The sequence below is a fragment of the Nansenia antarctica genome (assembly GCF_963989245.1).
Source record: "Nansenia antarctica genome assembly, chromosome: 4".
Lineage (NCBI taxonomy): Eukaryota > Metazoa > Chordata > Actinopteri > Argentiniformes > Microstomatidae > Nansenia > Nansenia antarctica.
The window spans coordinates 28,840,095-28,861,946 of NC_137689.1; the positions used below are offsets into that span (position 1 = coordinate 28,840,095).

At 46.4% G+C, this 21,852-nt stretch overlaps 1 protein-coding gene across 2 annotated transcripts; it reads left to right on the plus strand.

The window, feature by feature from the left end:
* Positions 1 to 320: 320 nt before the first annotated feature.
* dtx2 (deltex 2, E3 ubiquitin ligase) lies at positions 321 to 20,759 on the plus strand. 2 transcript variants are annotated; one of them, XM_080528493.1, is made up of 9 exons: positions 321 to 973; positions 1,554 to 2,148; positions 4,207 to 4,265; positions 12,305 to 12,460; positions 13,498 to 13,565; positions 14,613 to 14,762; positions 15,083 to 15,244; positions 15,916 to 16,005; positions 19,034 to 20,759. In XM_080528493.1, exons 1-9 carry the CDS (start codon positions 661 to 663, stop codon positions 19,286 to 19,288), a joined length of 1,848 nt encoding a protein of 615 aa, XP_080384619.1. In that variant the 5' UTR covers positions 321 to 660; the 3' UTR covers positions 19,289 to 20,759. The 2 variants fall into 2 exon arrangements, with proteins under 2 accessions (XP_080384619.1, XP_080384620.1); XM_080528494.1 differs by lacking the exon at positions 12,305 to 12,460.
* The last annotated feature ends 1,093 nt before the right edge of the window (positions 20,760 to 21,852 follow it).

Sequence of the window (21,852 nt, forward strand, 5' to 3'; positions counted from 1 at the left end):
ATATCGTCATTTACCAAACAACGATGGATTGGCTGCGTTCGTAAATCCACTCTGAGAGTGCCGGAGCAAACACTGGGTTTAACGTCATAAAGGAACTAAGTAATATAATTGGACAAGAGGCATTCCATGAGTGCTGGTCAGATTTCCAGAGCGAATTTACGTTTACGAACGCAGCCATTGTTCTTCCGTCATCAGAGAACTAGGTGGCTTTGCAATCGAGCTGGGAACTAGCAGCTAGCATCACGATATTTCCGTATTTGGAGGTCTTCCAAAATGCTATCAAATAGCCTGTTTAATAGTTTACCGCCTGACCTCGACTCCGCTGTGTTCTAGCTAGCTAGCCAGCGAGCTCAATTTAGAATGGACCGTTTTAGCAAACCAGCTAGCTAGCAGGTAGCTAGCTAGCGTTTAATCTCTATTTGACTCAGTGAGGGAGCTTTAAATGCTTTGGTAGCTAGCTAGCCACATCTCTTGAGTTGTATGGAGGTTATAACTATGTCTTCAAGTTATGACATTTGGCTGACAATGTAGTAATCGTAGCCTTTAGAGAGAAAAGCGTGCGACTACCTATCCGGCCAGCGTCTTGTCAAAACAACAACACAGACACACAGGTCAGCACTTGCCAGCTTTGTGCTAGCTAGCTAGTAGTAGCTGCGCGATATGGCCACTGCCTCTGGCTCTTTTGTAGGGATAAATGGGTCTAGGAACGGACCCTCTATTTCTACCCCGACCTCGGGAACACCTGGACAATCTCAGCCCATGGTTGTGGTATGGGAATGGCAAGATGATCTTGGCTTCTGGCGACCATACAGCGGCCAGGTGAGCGGCTACATCGAACAATGCTTCTCCTCACCGCGGGGACACAGAGGCGGGGGTCCCGGCTCCACCAGCATCTGCCTCGGACAATCAGACCCCAGCTTGTCGCCTTATCTCATCGACATACCAAGCTTGAAACAGTTTCGCCAGGATACGGGTAAGTGTCGGTTCTGTTCAGAGACCACTGGACCTCTGTGCCTGTGTCAGGGCTATTGTTACGATGTGTTTAGGGTTAGGGATGTTGTTCTCATCAGCTGATCGCTTAGCTTCGAGTATAGAGTAGACCTGCTACGAGCAATGTCCAACTTTTGATCGTGTCATTTCAGTGCGTGCCAAATTCACATAGCAAACGGTAGCTAACTAATAATACAGGCCACTGAATAGATGTCAAAAGAGAAAACAGGGACTGCCAATTGTTGTATCGCACAGCATCAACAGTCACCTTAGCTGTAGCTAGCACCATTAGCTAGCATCCATTCTCTGATGGGAAAGGGTGGTTTAGTGGAAATCAAATGCACCTTGACACCTGTTAACAATAGACAAATAGCAGGATATTACCCTCTGATCTCAACAGAGCAGAATGCACCTTATAGCCTACTAAAGTGAAATGTTATGTGTACCAACTTGACTATGAACAATAACTTGTCTTCAACATTCATCATTGTCACCGATCTGTGCTGACCATTAAGCCTCGCGAGTAGAGGATGCAAATTAACTAAGTATCGCTTCTCTTCCAGGGAAGACACGGTCTGTACGCCGGGCCTTGTTCCCCCAGTCCTCTGGCTTGAGCAGCGGGGTATTCTGGGAGTGGGCGAATGACGAAGGAGGATGGACTCCTTATGAGACTCGCACCTCCATCCTACTAGAACACAGCTACCTGGCCCGCCAGGCCACGGCAGACCTGGCCTCGCACGGCTACAACTACATCGTGGACCTCACGGCGCTGGCGCAGGTCAACAAGGCCTCTGGCTATAGAAGACAGGTCCGCCGGCAGGGGAACCTCCCCTACCCGCTGTCCTCCGGCGCCTCGGTCATCCACTCAGGCCCAGCCTGCTCCTGTCACCAGTGTCTGAGCCACAGCAGCACGGGGCCCATGCCCAGCCGCTCACGCCACTCCTTCTCCTCAGGCCAGCTGAGCCGGCCTAGCCTCCAGCCCCCCCCGGGGAGGGCAGCCACGGCTCACCCCCCCACCTCCGTGTATTCGCCCTACTCCAGGAGGCCTCTCTCGGTGGGGGCGATGGCCTGGGGAGGCCCCTGGCCGCCAGGGCCCTCAGCTAGTCAACTCCCCCCCGGAGCTCCACTGTCCTATCCAACCAGTGTCAATGGTTTAAGGTGGGTCACTGCCTAATGCATTGTCATTGTTTTGGAAAGTCTGAAAATGGATACATTTGACCACGGTTACTGTTTGGCCAAGAATTTTTAGAGTGAGTGCCCGTGTTATGAATGACATTTGTTGTTAGTTTGATCTATCTTCGTAGGCTTCTGTTAACATTTCATTTGATTTGCTTTCTTTACCCTTGAAAAAATGAACCTGAAAGCTTCACAAACTGTCCTACCCTAAAAGAGCACCCGTGACACGATGGGAAAAACTGTGCAGAGGATTAGGAAACCAGATTTGTGACCCAGAGCTATGCTGTGTCAACAATAGGCCGGCCCATGTTGGAAGGGTCACATTACACCTTGTGCCTCTCTCACTCACTTCCTCCCATTGTTTTGCCATATGCGGTCCCCATGTGCTAGTTGTAAAAGCCATGCCTTTGGATGAGCGACGTAGGACAAAAACATGCCGTTTGTCCGTTTTAGGGACTGTTCTGGCGGTCCCTAGTGTGTTTTCATGTCATCGACGGCACTATTTTAGTACGTCTGCTGCAGTCCCGGTGACGCACAGCGCCTGACACGACAGTTCTTTAAATAACTCAAGTGTCCAAAAAAATAAATAAAATAGCAGCATTGTCTTAGAAGATCTGAAGGCTTGTCAAACACCAGTTGGTTGGTTGTCGAAGCGGTGTGACGCTCGTCCGCTTTGAGCGGTGGGACCAGTAAGTCTGTAACTAGATGAGTGCTGTAGTACGGTCATAACGGACCACTGGGCAAGGCTCAGCCTCGTCTTTCTTACGTCACATTACACAAGTGTGAGAGAGGAAAACTCTTAGGCTTCGTTTCCTGACATTGCAGCACAAGACAATAAGGCGATAAGCATAATTCAAGATAATAAAAAAAAAAGACAATAGCAGAGTACATAAGTGAGAAATAAGACAGGATACACTCAGCAGTACAACTAGTTAATAAAATAGATAGTTCAAGTAGTACAGTGACCTGTAGGTAGTCCGTATACGCGCGTGCTTGGGGGTGATAGTGGATTGTCTACAGCGGGCTTGTTTATGAGCCTGATCGCCCTGGGGGGTCAGCCTCGCTCTGCCCCGCTGTCTCTCGGGCCCCCCCTGAACAGAGGCGTCAGCGGAATTAACGTGACAACGCAGGAAACGAGGAGAAGAGGGACTGCACCGGAAGCCCTGAAATAGGGTCCTATTGTCTCCCTCATCGAGTCAGGTTACACTCTGAACTCACCACTGCCTCTTTGTTTTTTTCCTTCACACTAGTTCCACCATTAATCATTTACTCAGAGGAAGGCCATTTTTTTTTTTTTTTTTTTTTTTTTTCTGATTTTATCCCTTTTTCACCCAATTTGGTAGCCAATTTAACCCAACTTAGCATCCAATTATCCCCTGCCTATTGCATAGGATCCGCCGCACGACCCCGTGGCCGGCAGTCCCAGAAGAGGCCGCCAGGCAGACTAGCTGACTGGCTCCTCGAGCCCAGCACCGTTATTCCGGCGCCCAGGGGGCGGTGTTGCGCGACGGATCCTAGTCCAGAAATACTCCTATACCGCCCTCGGAAGCGGCCGCCCAATATGCCGCTTCCCGTGTGCCTCGGCCATATCTGGATCTGGCGAGCCGGGATACGAAGGAAGGCCATTTCTATCGCCATCCTTAGGGTCTCTAGCTTTTAGTGTTGTGCACATGGAATGGAGCCATGTCAGCAAATTCTATCATCATAGGATTCTGACTGATTGAATCATGTAACTTAAAAAAAAAAAAAAAAAATACAGCTTCTGGGTAATTTAACTATTTCATTTGGTTGGAGGCTGTGTCATAAGTGTTTTGGTCTGTGTCTAAAAATCTGACCAATTAGGAAGATTCGAGTCTGTATGTTGTGATTTGAACTATGAACATCTTTAAAAAAAAGTGTATTTTTTTGCTATTTGCGTCAACCTGTCCTCTCTGATGTCATGTTGATTCCTCACTCGATGTTGTTTACTGACTCGTGTGGCTTTTGGCTGCTACCATGTTTCATATCTCTTCCACTGTCTCATCTGTTCCATCTCCACAGTGTCCCTGTCATCCCCGTACAGCTGAATGGATCCACCAGTGTGAGCTCAGCCCTGGCAGGTAAAGAGGTCACCAAGCAATTCATCTGCACCTCTACCATTGGTGGTTTTATTCCCAGTCAAGTGAATGCTAAGATATTTATAATACAGCGTGGTTGTCGGCCGTATCAGTGGCAAAAGTAGATTCAGTTCACACCTTGGTTAGAAAGTGACTCAAACAATGGATGTTTTCATCCCTTTGTCAACTTCGTCTTGCGAGTGTCAGTCTGTTCAGAGACGAAATTAGGACAAACCACGACATCATTTAGTAAACTTTGTCTCAGTCAAACGACATCACGTTTTCTTCCATGTAGGCCTACAGTAGTACACTTCAGACACAAACAAAGCACTTGCCACTTTGCCTGCGTGGCACGTTCACCCACCCTGACGTTAATAGGTTATCTGATAGACCTGACAGATTTTAGACCGACAGATTTTAGACCAACAGATTTTTTTGTTGACCACAAAGGACACACCGGGGGGGGGGGGGGGGGGGGGGGGCACCAAGCTCCTTTGTGATTTCATGGCAATGGCAGTTAGCCCCCGTCACTGTCAATGGTGGGAAGCAACAGACTAGTCTGCTGCTCGTTCTAGGTGCTAATCTCCACGAACCAGGCCTTGTTGTGGTCTGACCCCAGGCCTTGTTGTGGTCTGACCAGAGGCCTTGTTGTGGTCTGACCCCAGGCCTTGTTGTGGTCTGACCAGAGGCCTTGTTGTGGTCTGACCAGAGGCCTTGTTGTGGTCTGACCCCAGGCCTTGTTGTGGTCTGACCCCAGGCCTTGTTGTGGTCTGACCCCAGGCCTTGTTGTGGTCTGACCCCAGGCCTTGTTGTGGTCTGACCAGAGGCCTTGTTGTGGTCTGACCAGAGGCCTTGTTGTGGTTTGATCCCAGGCCTTGTTGTGGTCTGACCAGAGGCCTTGCTGTGGTCTGACCAGAGGCCTTGTTGTGGTCTGATCCCAGGCCTTGTTGTGGTCTGACCCCAGGCCTTGTTGTGGTCTGACCCCAGGCCTTGTTGTGGTCTGACCAGAGGCTTTGTTGTGGTCTGACCTGGGGGGTATTCCACGTACGTTGATAACTACATCAGCGATTAGTTGAAAAAGCCTGGTTAGAGCTCTCGATTGTGATTTAAGGATGTGTTCTCACTAGAACATTTGCTTCACTTGGAATCGGAGTTTAGGATAAAGTTCGCTTTGCTCTGCGTCGTTTGGAGCTGTGAGAACGCGCATTCAAAGTCGCTCCTGGAGTAAACACCCGTCGGATGCTCTGCTTGAAAAGGGTGGTTTTGTTGTAGTCTGACCCCAGGCCTTGTTGTGGTCTGATCCCAGGCCTTGTTGTGGTCTGACCAGAGGCCTTGTTGTTGTCTGACCAGAGGCCTTGTTGTGGTCTGACCAGAGGCCTTGTTGTAGAATAAGCCTGGACTTTCCTTTTAGTGACGTTGATGGAATCACCCCCAGGTCACCCAGCCATGATGGTGTTTGCCCTCAATGTCCCTCAGGGGTTTGGAGCCTTGATGAATGGAGAGTTCATTACTGCTGCTTGTTGAGGCAGCAAAGAGCCAACGAGCCGGTCAGATTGACGATCCGGCAGCTGTGTTTGTTCCCAATACAGACGTGGCTGTTTGACTGCTCTATAGTTTTTTATTTTTATATTTTTGGGCAGACACGGGTTGAGCCAGGATGTATTTTTTGCCATACTTTTTGTGTGTAATATAATGGCATGCACATTTTTGAGCAATCACTTTTGTAGTTGTTTGTTGTGTGTACTAGATTATAGGGTACGGGTCCTTCGGTTCGGTACGCGTGCGACCGAGCGAATGCAGCGTTCTTTGACCCACTGCACGTGCAGAACTTTTTTGTGGGTTGAAGTCATCTCAGCCGTACGCACACACGGCCACAGAGAGATTGTCAGTAGTTTAGCTGTCGCTATGGCGAATGCAGATAAACTAGAGCTTGATGTTCCTCCAGCATCCCTTAAGGGCCAATCCCAATTCCCTTTTCTACCCCTATGGCTCATTTTCGAGTGTCACTCGATTCGAAGGCAAGGCCTTCGAATACGTCACAAGCCCTACCCCTTGAAATCTAAGCCCTATGAATTGGGACAGCCCTTCACGGCGCCTACGTCATCAACAGTGGTTTAGACGCGGTACGGGTGACGCGTTGTGTTGCCGGCGAATTCTCACATCTCCTGTGACCGGAGGAGATAGCAAAGATGGCGGCCGTTAGCATCACAAACACTATGCTAACAACACTATGATAACATCCTCCGTAGTATCTAGGATAAACTGGTTATTTTGATAAACTGGACACATTTTGTGAATATATATGGTTACTTTCTCGCCTGAAAACATATAAAAACTTCATAAAATGACATATTAACACTTGTAGAGCCAAATTACAGATTGTAGCCAATGGCGGCCAAAATTGAGGATTTTATATTTGTAGATGATTCGCAATGCATCCTGGTATCAAGGGGTAGCGTACCCCTAGCCCTTCGAAGCTAGTCTGGTCCTGGAATCGCTCGAAACGAAGTAATAGTTAGCCCTCCCCCTTACCCCTAGCCCTCGATGAAATATGAATTGGGACAGCCCTCCCCCTAAACGTGAACGCGCAAATCGAGCCATAGGGGTGAAAACGAAGGGCTAGGGGTGAATTGGGATTGGCCCTTAGTCTCCTGTTTGGGAAAGTTACGGTTTCTCACTTACCTACAATGGACAAAGACAGGTGGATCAGACCAAAGCTGTACTTCGGCATTGTTCAACTGTGATCAGGTATGCGGCTGGCTGTACGTCAAACTTGCTCACTCATTTAAGACGGCATCACCCCCGAATGTGAAGATCACAGGTACAAGAAAAGAAACAGTGAAGTGCAAACCCAGCTCCCCATTCAGACCGGGCCAAGGCAATAACAATCGGTAATTACCGGTCTTTGTCCGGTAAAATCTGTTGAAGTCCGACATATTTAAACCTCTTCGGTCATAATGTCCGGTGAAAATAATTCCCTCTAAGCACAATTTGAATACAATTTGCTAAAATGAATTTGTCACATATTCTGATTCCTTCTACATAAAAAAAGACGAATATATAGGCTATCTTTTTTTATTTGATTATTAATGTGTAGACTAGCCTACGCGATGAACAAACAGCGGCAGGGTTGCCAGATGGGATTGACAATTTACAGCCTAACTAGTCCGCTAAATAACCGCTAAACCCAGTAGCCCATTCGGCGGTAACCCGCCCCATCTGGCAACCCTGTCTCTCAACGGCGCGAGTAGTTTGTGGTTTGCGGAGAGTGAAGGTACCTTTCGGGAGTAGTTGTGAGGGAGAAATTCGTCAGTTAATTTAGTTTGATCTAGTCTAAATAAAACCACTGCAGTGACCGGAGTCAAGGTTAGTGTTCTGCGTGTTTTGGATGTGCTAGAGCACAGTGAATGACCACGGAGGGCCGTGAGATGCGGCTAGTAAAGGACGCTAGCCATCTCAACCCCGTTCACTGATTGAGCCTGCCGTGCCCGTTCCAGCCCTGAGTCGGGAGATTCAGAGTACAACATCCCACTGGCTACCTCTTCTACTCCTGGCTACCTCTTCTACTCCTGGCTACCTCTTCTACTCCTGGCTACCTCTTCTACTCCTGGCTACCTCTTCTACTCCCCCTGGCTACCTCTTCTACTCCTGGCTACCTCTTCTACTCCTGGCTACCTCTTCTACTCCTGGCTACCTCTTCTACTCCTGGCTACATCTTCTACTCCTGGCTACCTCTTCTACTCCTGGCTACCTCTTCTACTCCTGGCTACCTCTTCTACTCCTGGCTACATCTTCTACTCCTGGCTACCTCTTCTACTCCCCCTGGCTACCTCTTCTACTCCGGGAGTTTCCATTGAACTTTCCTCCTCTACATTCGTCCATCTCCACGTGCGCTACTATCGACAACCTGGGCTACTGGTACCATTAGATTAGGATTGATTAGATTAGGTTGACAATACCACACTACATTTGAGTTTAGGGATATCAATGTTATATATTTGTGTATGTTTTATCTTTATGTATTAAATGTTATAATTGTTCCACATTTGAGACCTGTCTTCCCCCCACTCAGTTATTCAGTCGGTGTCCATCATTTTAGTTCAATTTAGTCTATCTATAGTGTTAGAGTTTAATTTGTGCCACTAAGTTGAAATAGTCCACGGGTGTGTATCCCCCCGATACATCCTCCTCATTCTCATACTCCCGAGTCCGAGTAAGTATGATTTGACAGGCAGCTAGACTTAATGCCTTCCCAATCAGCGAGACGTGGTTATAGAAATGACGTTTTATTGATAAAAAGGGTAAAACTGGAAAGAGAATATAGAAAACGTACATTACTGTCGTGAAACTATTTAACACACTTCAGTTAACGTAATGTGGAGTCTGTTCATTGATCAATCGATGCAGTCCGTTCAAATAGCCATCAAAAGCTAAACTAGGCATACTTAAAATTACCAATTACATACTCAAATCCCATTAATGCAATTGAAATAATCTTAAAGTAGCCTACAGTCGTAATTCAAAGTAGCAAAGGTGACTAGGCAGCCCAGTGTGGCGCGCGTGCAGCCCTGGACATATGCCATAGTAGCGCATGCGAATCATGAAAGCCTATATTATTATATAGTTTGCATCTAATCATATCGGATGAGAAATAGACATTAAATGGCATAGGCCTATATAGGCTACACAACAGCTAATCACCGCGACAAACACCTATATTATATTTTAATATGATGACTGGAATTTCTCCCGTTTGTCCGACACATTGAAATCTTCCCGGACACGTTGACCGGCACCAATTTTTTCTAACGGAAACCCTGCGCCATAGGTGTTTTCATAGCAGCAGACCAACACACTCCGTTGTGGAGAACACAGGTTTTAAACACATGTTGAAAGTAATGGAGCCTCGTTACATAGTTCCCTCTCGTCAACATTTCAGCCAGCAAATCATACCAGTCTTTTATAAACACAAACTACAGCTGTCCACGACTTATCCAAGGCATCTGCTTTCTTAATTAAGAAAGGAAGACCCACTGTTTCTTCAGTGAACCACTGTTTAATAATAATAATAATAATAATAATAATAATGATAAAAAATATATATTATACAGTATATCTCAAAAGTGAGTACACCCTTTAGATTTTTGCAAATATTCTGTTATATCCTTTCAGGGGATAACATTATCCTACTGAAACTTTGATATAACTTAAAGTAGTCAGTGTGCTGCTTGAATAACAGTATAGATTTATTGTCCTTTGAAAATTACTCAGTACACAGCTGTTAATGTCTAAACAGCTGGCAACAAAAGTGAGTACACCCCATAGTGAACATGTCCTAATTGTGCCCAATGATGTTGTTTTCCTGCCCTGGTGTCATGTGACTCGTTAGTGTTACAAGGATTCAGGTGTAAATGATAAGCAGGGCTGTTAAATTTGGTGTTTTGGGCACAATTCTCTCTGAATGCTGGACAACATGGTACCTCATGGCAAGGAACTCTCTGAGCGGCTGAAAAAAGGATTATTGCGCTTCACAAAGATGGCCGTGGCTATAAGAAGATTGCCAACACCCTGAAAATGAGTTGCAGCACAGTGGCTAAGATCATACAGCGGTTTTCCAGGACAGGTTCCACTCGGAACAGGCCTCGCCAGGGTCGACCAAAGAAGTTGAGTCCACGTGCTCAGCGTTATATCCAGAGGTTGGTTTCCAAAAATAGACGTGCGAGTGCTTCCAGCATTGCTGCAGAGGTTGCAGAAGTGGGATGTCAGCCTGTCAGTGCCCAGACCATACGCCGCACACTGCATCAAATCGGTTTGTATGGCCGTCGCCCCAGACAGAAGCCTCTTCTGAAACCGATGCATAAGAAAGCCCGCAAACAGTTTGCTGAAGACAATGAATCCAAGAACATGAGTTACTGGAACCATGTCCTGTGGTCTGATGAGACCAAAATAAACCTGTTTGGGTCAGATGGTGTCCGGCGTGTGTGGCGGCACCCTGGTGAGGAGTACCAAGACAAATGTGTTTTGGCTACAGTCAAGCATGGTGGTGGCAGCATCATGGTCTGGGGCTGCATGAGTGCTGCCGGCACTGGGGAGCTGCATTTCATTGAGGGACATGAATTCCAATATATACTGTGACATCCTGCAGCAGAGCATAATCCCCTCTCTTCGGAAACTGGGCCGTAGGGCAGTTTTCCAACATGATAATGACCCTAAACACACCTCCAAGATGACAACGGCCTTGCTGAAGAAGCTGAAGGTTAAGGTGATGGACTGGCCAAGTATGTCTCCAGACCTAAACCCAATTGAGCACATGTGGGGCATCCTCAAGAGCAGGGGTCCCCAAACTACGGCCCGCGGGCCGAACACGGCCCGCGGGCCGGGCACGGCCCGCCCCCACACTTGGACCGGCCCTTTGCACTCGGTGGATTTCTGTAATTTCTAACTGCAATTGCGGCACAGCGCCGACGTGGTGGCGGGGGCGCTGTTTCGCAAATAAGTTAGCTTTCGTGTTTGCTAGCGAAATAGCTGATAGTTGATGTTGACTGCTCAAGGAGAATACATAATTGAAAGTACAGAATGCCTGAGAGCCTTATATTGCATTATATTACATTACATTTTGAATGGTCATCTGGTGCCTGAATATTGTGTTTTCCTTTACATAAATAATGACATTTCCACCATAAATTGATGCAGAAAGGGCACAAATTGCATCTAAATTCACCAGAAAGCAAGAAATTAAGTGTTTGATGCTCGTTTAAGGACCCCCAGACAGCCCTGCTTCATGGGTCCCCCCGTGTATGATGAGGGTCCTCCCTCAAGTATCAGACTGTAAAACTGATTATATTTCATTGACATATCACTATAGGTATAAATTCCATCCAAATTCAACTGTTTAGACTTTGTTTGCATCCACCAGTGCTCTCCTGCGCGCAATTGCTTTGCGCAACCGCCTCCATTTCACACCGTTCCATATTATTTTATGTTAGAGACCGACCCAGGCCCCCATCACAGAAAGGAAAAATGATGTGGCCCTCACAGAAAAAAGTTTGGGGACCCCTGCTCAAGAGGAAGGTGGAGGAGTGCAAGGTGTCCAACATCCGTGGGCTCCGTGATGTCGTCATGGAGGAGTGGAAGAAGATTCCAGAAGCAACCTGTGCAGCTCTGGTGAATTCCATGCCCAGGAGGGTTAAAGCAGTGCTACATAACAATGGTGGTCACACAAAATATTGACACTTTGGGCACAATTTAGACATGTTCACTATGGGGTGTACTCACTTTTGTTGCCAGCTGTTTAGACATTAACAGCTGTGTACTGAGTAATTTTCAATGGATTATAAATCTATACTGTTATTCAAGCAGCACACTGACTACTTTAAGTTATATCAAAGTTTCATTAAGATAGTGTTATCCCCTGAAAGGATATGACAGAATATTTGCAAAAATCTAAAGGGTGTACTCACTTTTGAGATATACTGTATATGTTTTGTGAATTTTTACCCTGCCGTACCGAACCGTGACTGTGGTACATACCGAACCAAATTTTTTTTGTTTTTACCGTTCCGCTCCTAAGTTAGTGTTCCACGCGTTTAGTGAACGGAACGATTAGTCATCGTTTCTGTTATTCGTAGGCCAACCTTTGTAAAAAAACAAGACCATATAAAATGGGACGTAAAATCTGAAGGAAATCAACGATGTATCGACATCACACGCTCACCGTTGTTCGCCCAACCATTCATCTAGTACAAACAATAGGCCTACATGACATCCAACGACTTTATCAATTTCCTGAATCCAATGTTATCTGTTCGGACAAAGCAGGCCGGGGGGGGTTGGGGGGGCGGGGCGGGAGGGGGGCTGAAAGCTTCCTTCTTCCCTGTTACATTCTCCCTTTGTGCATGCATAGGTCCCAGAGTTAGTCACTGCTTTATCCTCTACATTTCTCATTCCTTTGGTTTCTCCTCTCGCCCCCCCTCCTCCTCCTCCTCCTCCCCAACCCTCCCCTCCCCTCCCCTGCATGTCTCCACCGTCGGCCACCGCTCCAGGCATGGCCTCCATTTTGATGTCAGCGGTGGGACTCGGCGTGCGCTTCGTGAGTGCCCCTCCCTCGCAGCCTCCTCCTCCTCCTCTTCTCCCCAGGAGCAGGCCCACCAAAACTCACAGTGGCAGCACCATTAGGAGGGCAAAGAGACACAGGACAGGTAGCTACGCTTCCCCTTCCCCCTACCCCCCCCCCCCCCCCCACCTCCCTCCCTCCCTACACTGGCCTGCTTCCGTTAGTCTGCCGTCTTGACGCTTCTGTGTTTTGTTGGTGTTTCATTCGTGGACAAAATCATTTCGGAACTGATGGCATGATTTAACATTTGCAAGGGGGAAGAGGGAATATAATGTTTTTGATTTTAAAAGCTGGTCGGCATGTGGAGGGATCTCTGTGGACTTGGCGTGGCTTCTTGTTTTTCTGTGTGCGTAGCCGTTCGTTGCATGTCATCGCTTGTCCGTCTAGATGAGTCGTTTGTCCGTCTCCCCATCTGAGTCTGTCACTCACGTCATCCCTGTGGTGCCGGTCGATCCACTACTAACGACTCGGTGTATACACACACCCCTCAGAACTGTTAGTTAGTCTCAACACTCGGTTCCCTCTCGGCTCAGAACAGACTGACACTCCTCAATCAGACTCTTCTTAACACTGACTGGGGAACAGAGGAAGAGAGTTCTCTGAATCGGTAGATTAGCGTCAATCTCTTAACCCCCTCTCTCTTTTCAACCATAACTGTCATACATTATCTCTGCCTGCCTCCTGTCAGCTTGCATTCAGTCTTGAGAAGGTGTTCTTGCCAAGGCACAGATTAAACCCCCAGACTACCATTAGTTTGAGCAGCATGACTAAGCCTATGGTGTTTAGGAATATTCCAGAAACAAGTAGAGAAAGGGCAGGTGTCAGCTATTAATAGTAAAATGAAAAGTAAATCCACCTGTGTTTGTTACAAATAGACTAGAAAACCTAGACTAAGTGAACTTCGCTAGTTCAATTGCACACGGCAGGACATCTCGTTTTGTGTGTGTGTGTGTGTGTGTGTGTGTGTGTGTGTGTGTGTGTGTGTGTGTGTGTGTGTGTGTGTGTGTGTGAGAGAGAGAGACACACACACAGAGAGAAGCAGAGAGCCTGACTGAGGGTAGTGTGTCATGTGCTGGGCTGTATTCCAACTCTGTTCATTCACTGTGTGTCCTCTCCCCTCAGCTTCATTCCAGAAGCCAGAGGACGTGATTCACCGCTACATGGAGGAAGTGGCCTCTGCTCAAGATGAGGTATGCATGTCAATGTCCCGCCTCGCCTCTCTTCTCTCTCAGACTTCTCTGAAGGAGAGAGACGGCCATTTGTTCCCTCATAGTCTGAAATTCCTCCTATTACGAAATGGCCACCCACTTTAGGACATCCATCCACTTAAGATCATGTGCATCTAGACCTTAACCGCTGAACTTACTGTTCAGGTTACATTTACATTTACATTTTTGGCATTTAGCAGACGCCTTATTCCAAAGCGACTTACAATCAATACATTTGACTAAGGAAGTGAATCATCAATTCACCAGTTGAAGCAGGAAGAGTAATCTAGCTCAGACCCGGGGCCACTGGCAGTCGTCGTGATATTATAATTATTATTATATATTTTTTTTTAATAGACACTGGAGAGACAGTACAAGGGGGGCACTGAAGAGACAGCACAAGGGGGGCAGTAGTGTCTTAGGATGCATAGTATTGATATAGGTTTTTTAAGGGATAGTTCACCCAAATTACCAAATCACACATTTGGTTCCATACCCTGGAAGGACAGACCCTCTCTTTGGTTCTGTTTGTCTGGGCACTGGAACTAAAAGATCATTGTTAGAATATTATTTTTTTTTTTTTTTTGCTAAACCCAATGCAAAGTCAATGGTCCTTATGTTAGCATATTTGAAATATCATGAAGCTTCAAGCAATCAAGCTCCTGGAGAAATGCACTGGAAGAAAACAAAAGACTGCCTCCCCCAAACCAACCACACTCACACTCAAAATTACTCAAAATAATATATATGATATGACTACTTTAACACTACCTGACTACTTGTACTGTATCAGATTGCATTTCATCTTATTATACTTTGCTCAGCATTTTGCACTATTGATTCCACTGTAGTACGACTGGTATCATCACTTTATCACTTTATTATGACTTATTTTATGTTACTCTATTATTGTGATTTTGCCAGTGTTGAAGAACCTAAACCAAAGATCTTTACTCTTGTGTACTCATACGTTGGATGTAAAAATTGTGATTCTGAAGAGATGCCCCCCCCCCCCCTCTGCTGTTCCAGGACTGCATCATCTGTATGGACCGTCTGTCCGGCCCGTCCGGCTACGATGGCGCCCACTCCATACCGCCAAACGCCGTCGGCAAGTTCACCAAGTGTGGACACACCCTGCACATGCTCTGCATGCTAGCCATGTACAACAACGGCACCAAGGTATATATAGAGAGACGCATTCCAGTCAGTGTGTCGTAACGAAGAAAAAAACAGGAAGGATCTTATGATCACTGGGTGTCGGATAGTTTGTGCGGTCCAGGCAAAAGAGCCCAAATGCTGGACTGTTCCTTTTAAAACGCAGGGTCATAAACGTCGCTTGTTATACAGCCGTGTCCTCCTCCTTTTAAACGCAGGGTCATAAACGTTCCTTGTTCTCCTACAGCCGTCCTCCTCTTGTAAAATGTTGTTTTTCGACGTTCTGCGGGTCTTGGCTGACTGGGCTGGTGTCTGAGACAGACTTTGTTCTGTGCCTCCCCCAGGACGGAAGCCTTCAGTGTCCCTCCTGCAAGACAATCTACGGGGAGAAGACAGGGACCCAACCCAAGGGCAAGATGGAAATCTACAGCATCTCCCAGTGTCTCCCCGGCCACCCCGACTGTGGCACCATCCAGATCATCTACAGCATCCCCCCCGGCCTACAGGTAAAGGACCGCCTCCTCACGCTCTCCTGTTCTGAAGAAGCTGGGAGATCTCCCGTCTCTATGCGGTGAACTTGGGTTAGTCTGGTTTTCTATAGAGGAAACGCCAGCAGCATTATGCCAAATAAGCCTCCGCTTTTACCCAACGGGTTCTGGTAGCTTTCCTGCACTTTGTGATTCAATTGGATTGTTTAGTTCGGGTTAGAAAGTGGATGAGAAGGAAATGCCTTTAAACTGCACCCCTGCTCCTGTTTGTATATTCTCAGTTTTCTCATATCTTCCTCCCCTCTCCCTCCTCCTCCTCCTTCTCCCTCTCACTCCGCCCTCTCCCCTCTCCCTCTCCCTCTCACTCCTCTCTCCTCTCTCCCTCCTCCTTCTCCCCTCTCCCTCTCCCTCCTCCTTCTCCCTCCTCCCTCTCCTCTCTCACTCCTACCTCTCACTCCTCCCTCATTCCTACCTCTCACTCCTCCCTCCTCCTCCCTCTCACCTCTCCCTCCCCCCTCTCACTTCTCCCTCCCCCCTCTCACTCCTCCCTCTCCACTCCCCCCTCTCTCTCCTCCCTCTCCTTCCTCCCTTCTCCCTCTCACTCCTCCCTCTCCCCTCCTTCCTCTCCCTCCTCCACCCTCCCTCTCCCTCTCCCCTTTCCCCTCTCCCTCCTCCCTCCCCCCTCCCAGGGACCAGAGCACCCTAACCCAGGGCAGCCATTCTCTTGTCGAGGCTTCCCTCGGTTCTGCTTCCTCCCAGACAACGACAAGGGTAAAAAGGTAAGCTAACAGAGCCCCTCCGCCCCCCCCCCCACCCTTCCTATAATTACAGAGTGCCTCTCCCTCACTGCGGTGATTGGCGGTGCGGGCGCAACACGCTGGCTGTGTCCTGCTCCTGTATTCTCTTAATGAGCAGAAAAACAGCACGTCTGAGAGAGCAGGTTCTGTCAAAATCAAGCGTGAGATTTAATTTGCAGGTGCGCCACTCCAAATAGCACAACCCCCAACACCGTCCCCCAGTGTGAATTCCTCATTACCATTTTAATTTGATTTATTACTGGCTGCAACAAAGTGGCCTGTTGTTGGCTGAGTTTATGGAATGCTCATTTACAGTGTAGAGAGGTAATTGTATTCTGCACATATGTTGGGAATATTGAGCATGAATACTGATATTTTTGGCTCCCGTCATTCCCGCCTGGTTCTGGCAATGGAAGGAGTACATCATGTGAAAGTTGTCAGGCCAGCTAAGATACGAGTGCCATATCGTATGTGACATACATTTTGGTCTCATCTGACCAGAGTACATGCTCCCAGTAGTTCACTGGTTTGTCCAAATGTTGTTTGGGGGTAGGGGTAGTGGTGGTCTAGTGGATAGTGAGTTGGACTTGTGATCGGAAGGTTGTGAGTTCAAATCCCGCCTGAAAACCACACCACTACTAGTGTGCCCTTGAGTAAGGCACTTAGCCCTCAGTTACTCCAGGGGGAATGTCCCTGTAATTCGTAATTCGTAATTGTAAGTCGCTTTGGATTAAAAGCGTCTGCTAAAATGGCAAAATGGCAAACCTTAAACAAGCTTCAAAATGTATTTTTTTCAGTAGTGGTGGAGTTTTGCGGGCTGAGCGTGCACGGCGGTGGAGTGCATTACCTACTGTCTTTTCTGACTTTGGCTCCTCTTCTAAGGCTTCGTTCACACGGCAGTGAAATGTGACCCAAATCCCAATTTTCTTTTGCCGACATGCGACTCAGGTCTGATTTATTCATGACCGTGTGAACAGCGCAAGTCACATGAAATCTGACTTTTTTAAATCCGACCTGGGTCGCGTTCAGAGGTGGTATTATATCGGATACATATCTGATATTTAGCAACGCGCCCCCGTCTGAACTGTCAAGTCGCGTTTAATGAGACTTTTACGTCACGGCCGGGTTGCCAGATGGGATTGACAATTTACGGCCTAACCAGTCTATAACCGCTATATCCATTCGCCGGTAACCCGCCCCATCTGGCAACCCTGCACTCTAACGCAAGTATAGTAGCGAGTGCTCTACAAAAAGCCATAGCTAAGCATTTGCCTCTCTTTTTCCTCATCCTTCTTCTTCTGACCACTTGCTCATATCTTTGCCGGCTTCCCCTGCACAAAAACTTGAAAATGAAACCGGTTGTAACGTTATCATGTTATCCATGGTTACTTCCGTAAACTGACGTCATTGTTATTGTCCTGCACATGCGGGTCTGTTCAGGGCCGTGGAATGTTCACACGGGAGTCAATGTAGGTCAAATATAGGTCACATTTTAAAAGTAATGTGAACTGCCAAACAAAAAAAATGGATCTGTGTAAAAGATCGGAATTGAGCATCAAGACCTGCCGTGTGAACGAAGCCGAAGTATCCTTCTGACTCCCTGATCAGAAATCTTGCAAGGAGCTCCTGTGCGTGGCCGGTTGATGGTGGAGTGATGTTGCTTCCACTTACGGATAATGCCCCCAATGGTGCTTACTGCAAGATTCAGAAGTTGTGAAATACGTCTGTAGCCAATTCTATTTTAATGTTTTGCAACAATCTGGTTGCGACGTCTTGAGACATCTCTTTGCTTTTACCCATCATTAGATGTTTGTTGTGTGGCACCTTGGTAACAAAAAACTAAAAAAACCTTTTATAGCCCATCAATATATTCTAACCCAGCTGACATTAATTAGCACAGATTGGAGGTAGAGTTGCCTCCTAATTAGTTATGGTTTTCAGCTGGTTCCTTGCCTTTCCTTGCTGTGGTGTACTGCTTTTTCTTAGTGTTCAATACTTTTTTCCCTGTTTCATTCCACTTTATTACACAACTTTATTTACATATAGACTTTAATCTTTAGATGTTTTGTCTGGATTGTTTGAGTTAATACCAAAGTGGTGCAAATTTCACTTGAATAGGCTCATTTGAAATACATTTACTGGACAAATGTTGATGTGTTCAATACTTATTTCCCCCACTGTATATGTATTTCTTTTTAAAGAAGCTTTTTGGTCACTTGCCCGACTTGAGAATTTACCTATCGCTAAGCCACGCCCCAAAATAGAAAACTCGGACAAACAACTGGCTAATATCTGATGGTGAAAAGCTTCTAGACGAAATATTCTTGTCATCTTTTAAAAAACATGTCTATTACTTGCTGTGGTAAATCAGAAATTTGCCAACTCCCGCCATTGTAAGTCGTTGAATGTCAGTCAGTCACTGTCAGTGAAGCGTTGTTTGTTTGTCCGAGTTTCCAAAGGGGGTGTGGCTTAGCGATAGGTCCATTGCCGACATCCGGACCTTTTCACCAGACCGCGTCACAAACGATCACACGCCTCTAGGCTGTGATGCAGAGCCATGAGGAGCCCACACACGTGCACGACCGTAACCCCGAGGCAGAGCAGACCTCATCCTGTATGGCTGTCAATCATCTCTAAAAAAAGCTTTTCCAACACCATATAGATGCCCAAGAGACACTTTCCCAGCATTGCCTTAATGACAGCATGAGGGGCTTTCCACTCAGCTAGGGGGTGGGTCTTGTGATGAGCTGGGAAGGCATCAGCCAATGGCGTCAGCGCATGGTCATCTTCAATAGGTCTATCTATAGATTGTAAACGGGCTTTCAGTTGCACGGCGCCATCTACTGGTGCCAATCAATAAATGACTGACCTGAGAGTTAATACTACACTCCATCCAGCCCAGCAGGGGGCAGTGGTTCACCAACATGTTGATTTATGCTCCAATCACCAAAAAAACAACCTGTGCTCCCCCTCTACCTCCCCCTCCTACTCCCCCCTCCTCCTCCTCCAGGTCCTGGAGCTGTTGAAGGTGGCGTGGACCCGCCGCCTCATCTTCACCGTGGGCACGTCCAGCACCACGGGCGAGCCCGACACGGTGGTGTGGAATGAGATCCACCACAAGACAGAGATGATGTCCAACGTCTCGGGCCACGGCTACCCCGACCCCAACTACCTGGACAACGTGCTGGCGGAGCTGGGGTCCCAGGGGGTGACGGAGGCATGCCTCCCGCAGGAGGGCCAGGGAGGATCACACTCTGGACTGTGATCACTGACCCCCCCCACCACCACCACCACCACCCTCAAAATCACTTGCTATATGTAACGACTTCACTTTAGAGATTAAAGGGATGAACCAACTATTCACTTTCCTCACTCTGGTGCGGTGTGTGTTAGGTCCTATTCTTGTTCTGTTTGATTGCAAAAAGCCTATGTTAACGTCAAAGGTGTTGCAGTGACTGTGAATACAGAATGGTAAGTTTAGTTTTTTTGGACTCTTTGGACTTAAGTAAAGTCTGCTGTACCTCCTCCTCCTCCACCAGCTTGGTTAAAGTCAACTAAGCCCCTCCGGAAAAAAGGATTGTGCTTTCTTTCGAGACAACCTAATGTGTTTCATCCCCGTCGGTCGCCATGGAAGCGGCAGCTCTTGTGGGGAGGGGGATAGAGTGGAATCTTGACTTGAGATCCGCAAGCGATTCGAATCAAGCGAATGTCCCGTCGACATCGATGCAAGATTTAACGCGAATGTCGCGAGTTAGGATTCCACCAATAATACATGTCGGTAGCACTTTAGTTTTTTTTTTTTTTTACAGTGCATTTAATTAACACGTATGGTAATTACCAGGTTAATATCTGTGGTTGATCGTTTTCAAATGGGTAATTTATGCAAATGATATTACTTAGTGATATTTCTGTTGAAAAGCAATGTACCTACCTTACACAAGGACACACTAAAGACTCTATGATATGGTAGCAAAGTGAGTACATGCTTGGTGTCTTAATGGACAAATGGCAACGTTTTATTGTTCGTTTTCATTTTGTCAGTAATGAAAGCACTGTAAAAAAAGAACTGCGACAGAAATGTGCATAAACGCATTCCATACACAGAGGAGAAGTACCTCATGCCTTGTTTAACAGTTGTATATGTTTAAACGTTCAACGAAATGCATTAGCGTTTCACAACATTCATATGGTAATCAGATTTTAATTGTTCTTCTCTGCGCCCTTAATTCGTTTGTCACCCTTTAAGCAGTACTCCACAGCAAGGCGCTAACTGCAATGGGTGGTGGATATTGGCATATGTATTTGCTACTGAATGATTTGATTTCAGATGACTTTAAAAAGTTCCGTTTACTAGGATCCACCTGTCTACAAACACTAATGTTCGCCCCGCTGCGGGATCAAACAGAAATAAGGAGAAGGACGAAGTTTGATCAGCGTCAAAGACGAAGGCATCAAGTTTTTGCTTTCTGATGGCATAATCAGTTAGCGAAGCCGGATATGAAAAGAACACTGGAGAGACTTGACCCTTCATCCACAGAAGTAGAAAAACAGAGACCTTACCGTAGGCCAACACAAATTTACTGTGACAATCAGATCCAAATAGCATAGTCAGTTAAACCAGTTCATATTTGTTTGTTATGCTTATAGTTTGTCTGAATTCCACCGATCCTACCACCATCATGCAGTACACGTCTGCCATTACCGAGTATCCAGGTGTATGCAAGCATATATTGAAAATGTCCTCTGCAATAAAGAACTGATGAGAAATGAACCCGGCCTCTACCTTTTTTTGTGGTGGTGAATTGAGATCACGATCCGGGAGGAGGGTCGTCTCACCCACCGGCCAGCTCTCTCACTAGCAATCTGAGCATGGGGATGAGGTTAGGTGGAGCAGGGTATCCGCGGTGTCTTGAAAAGTAAGACAATATCTATTGAAATCAAATATAGTTTTTATCCATTTTTTTTATTTTCTACAAATAATTAAGGCTTTGCTTACAATATTGCTTGTCCCTGCGATCACTGTCCACCCTGTTATGCTGGGTTAATGTCCCTTTTAAAAGAAAACCATATTTCTCAATCACATCACTCTCATGAGGTGACATCACATCAGTGGAGGGGATTTCAAATGTGGTAAACTGTGTGATTTTCTACCTCTTTTACCATCTGATTTTTATGTTTTTATCCAGTGAGTTTAATGTGGTTGACCATAACGTGTCCACCCTATTATGCCTACATATTGAGGAGATCAATCAAATTGAATAATTTCAAAAAAAGTTTTTTGTGCAAATTAGATTCCTCGTCAAGTATTCATGGTCATTCTAGGCATTATGCTAACACAGGCAGGCTAAAGGCTAACTTTAACTCAAAATGTCCCCTCTGTTAGTGTCCACCCTGTTATGTGTCCACTCTGTTCTGGAGACACTCGCCCTATTCAACTACAGAGGGTATTCTAAATAAAATAAAAATGTAGGTGCCTGAGCTCGACCACTATGTTTTTCAGCAAGCTAGATATGTCCGTTATATAATAGAACATTAAAATATAGATAAGTTATGAAGTCCAAATGTCACCGTATTTAAAAAATGACCCACTTACTTCAAATGTAAAAGTCGCTTTGAATAAATGCGTCTGCTATATACCAACAATGTAAATGTATATGTACATTTCAAGGCATGTTTTAAAACAGGCGACAACCATGCCATTTGGAGTTACATTATGTTTTTCTGGGATACTTCTGAATGAGTTGGTTCGTTTCCTTGATGAACAGTATGTGTAGATTAGAATGTATCTCGCCAATGCAAATAAGGGCTTTCATGAACAGACCATCTGTG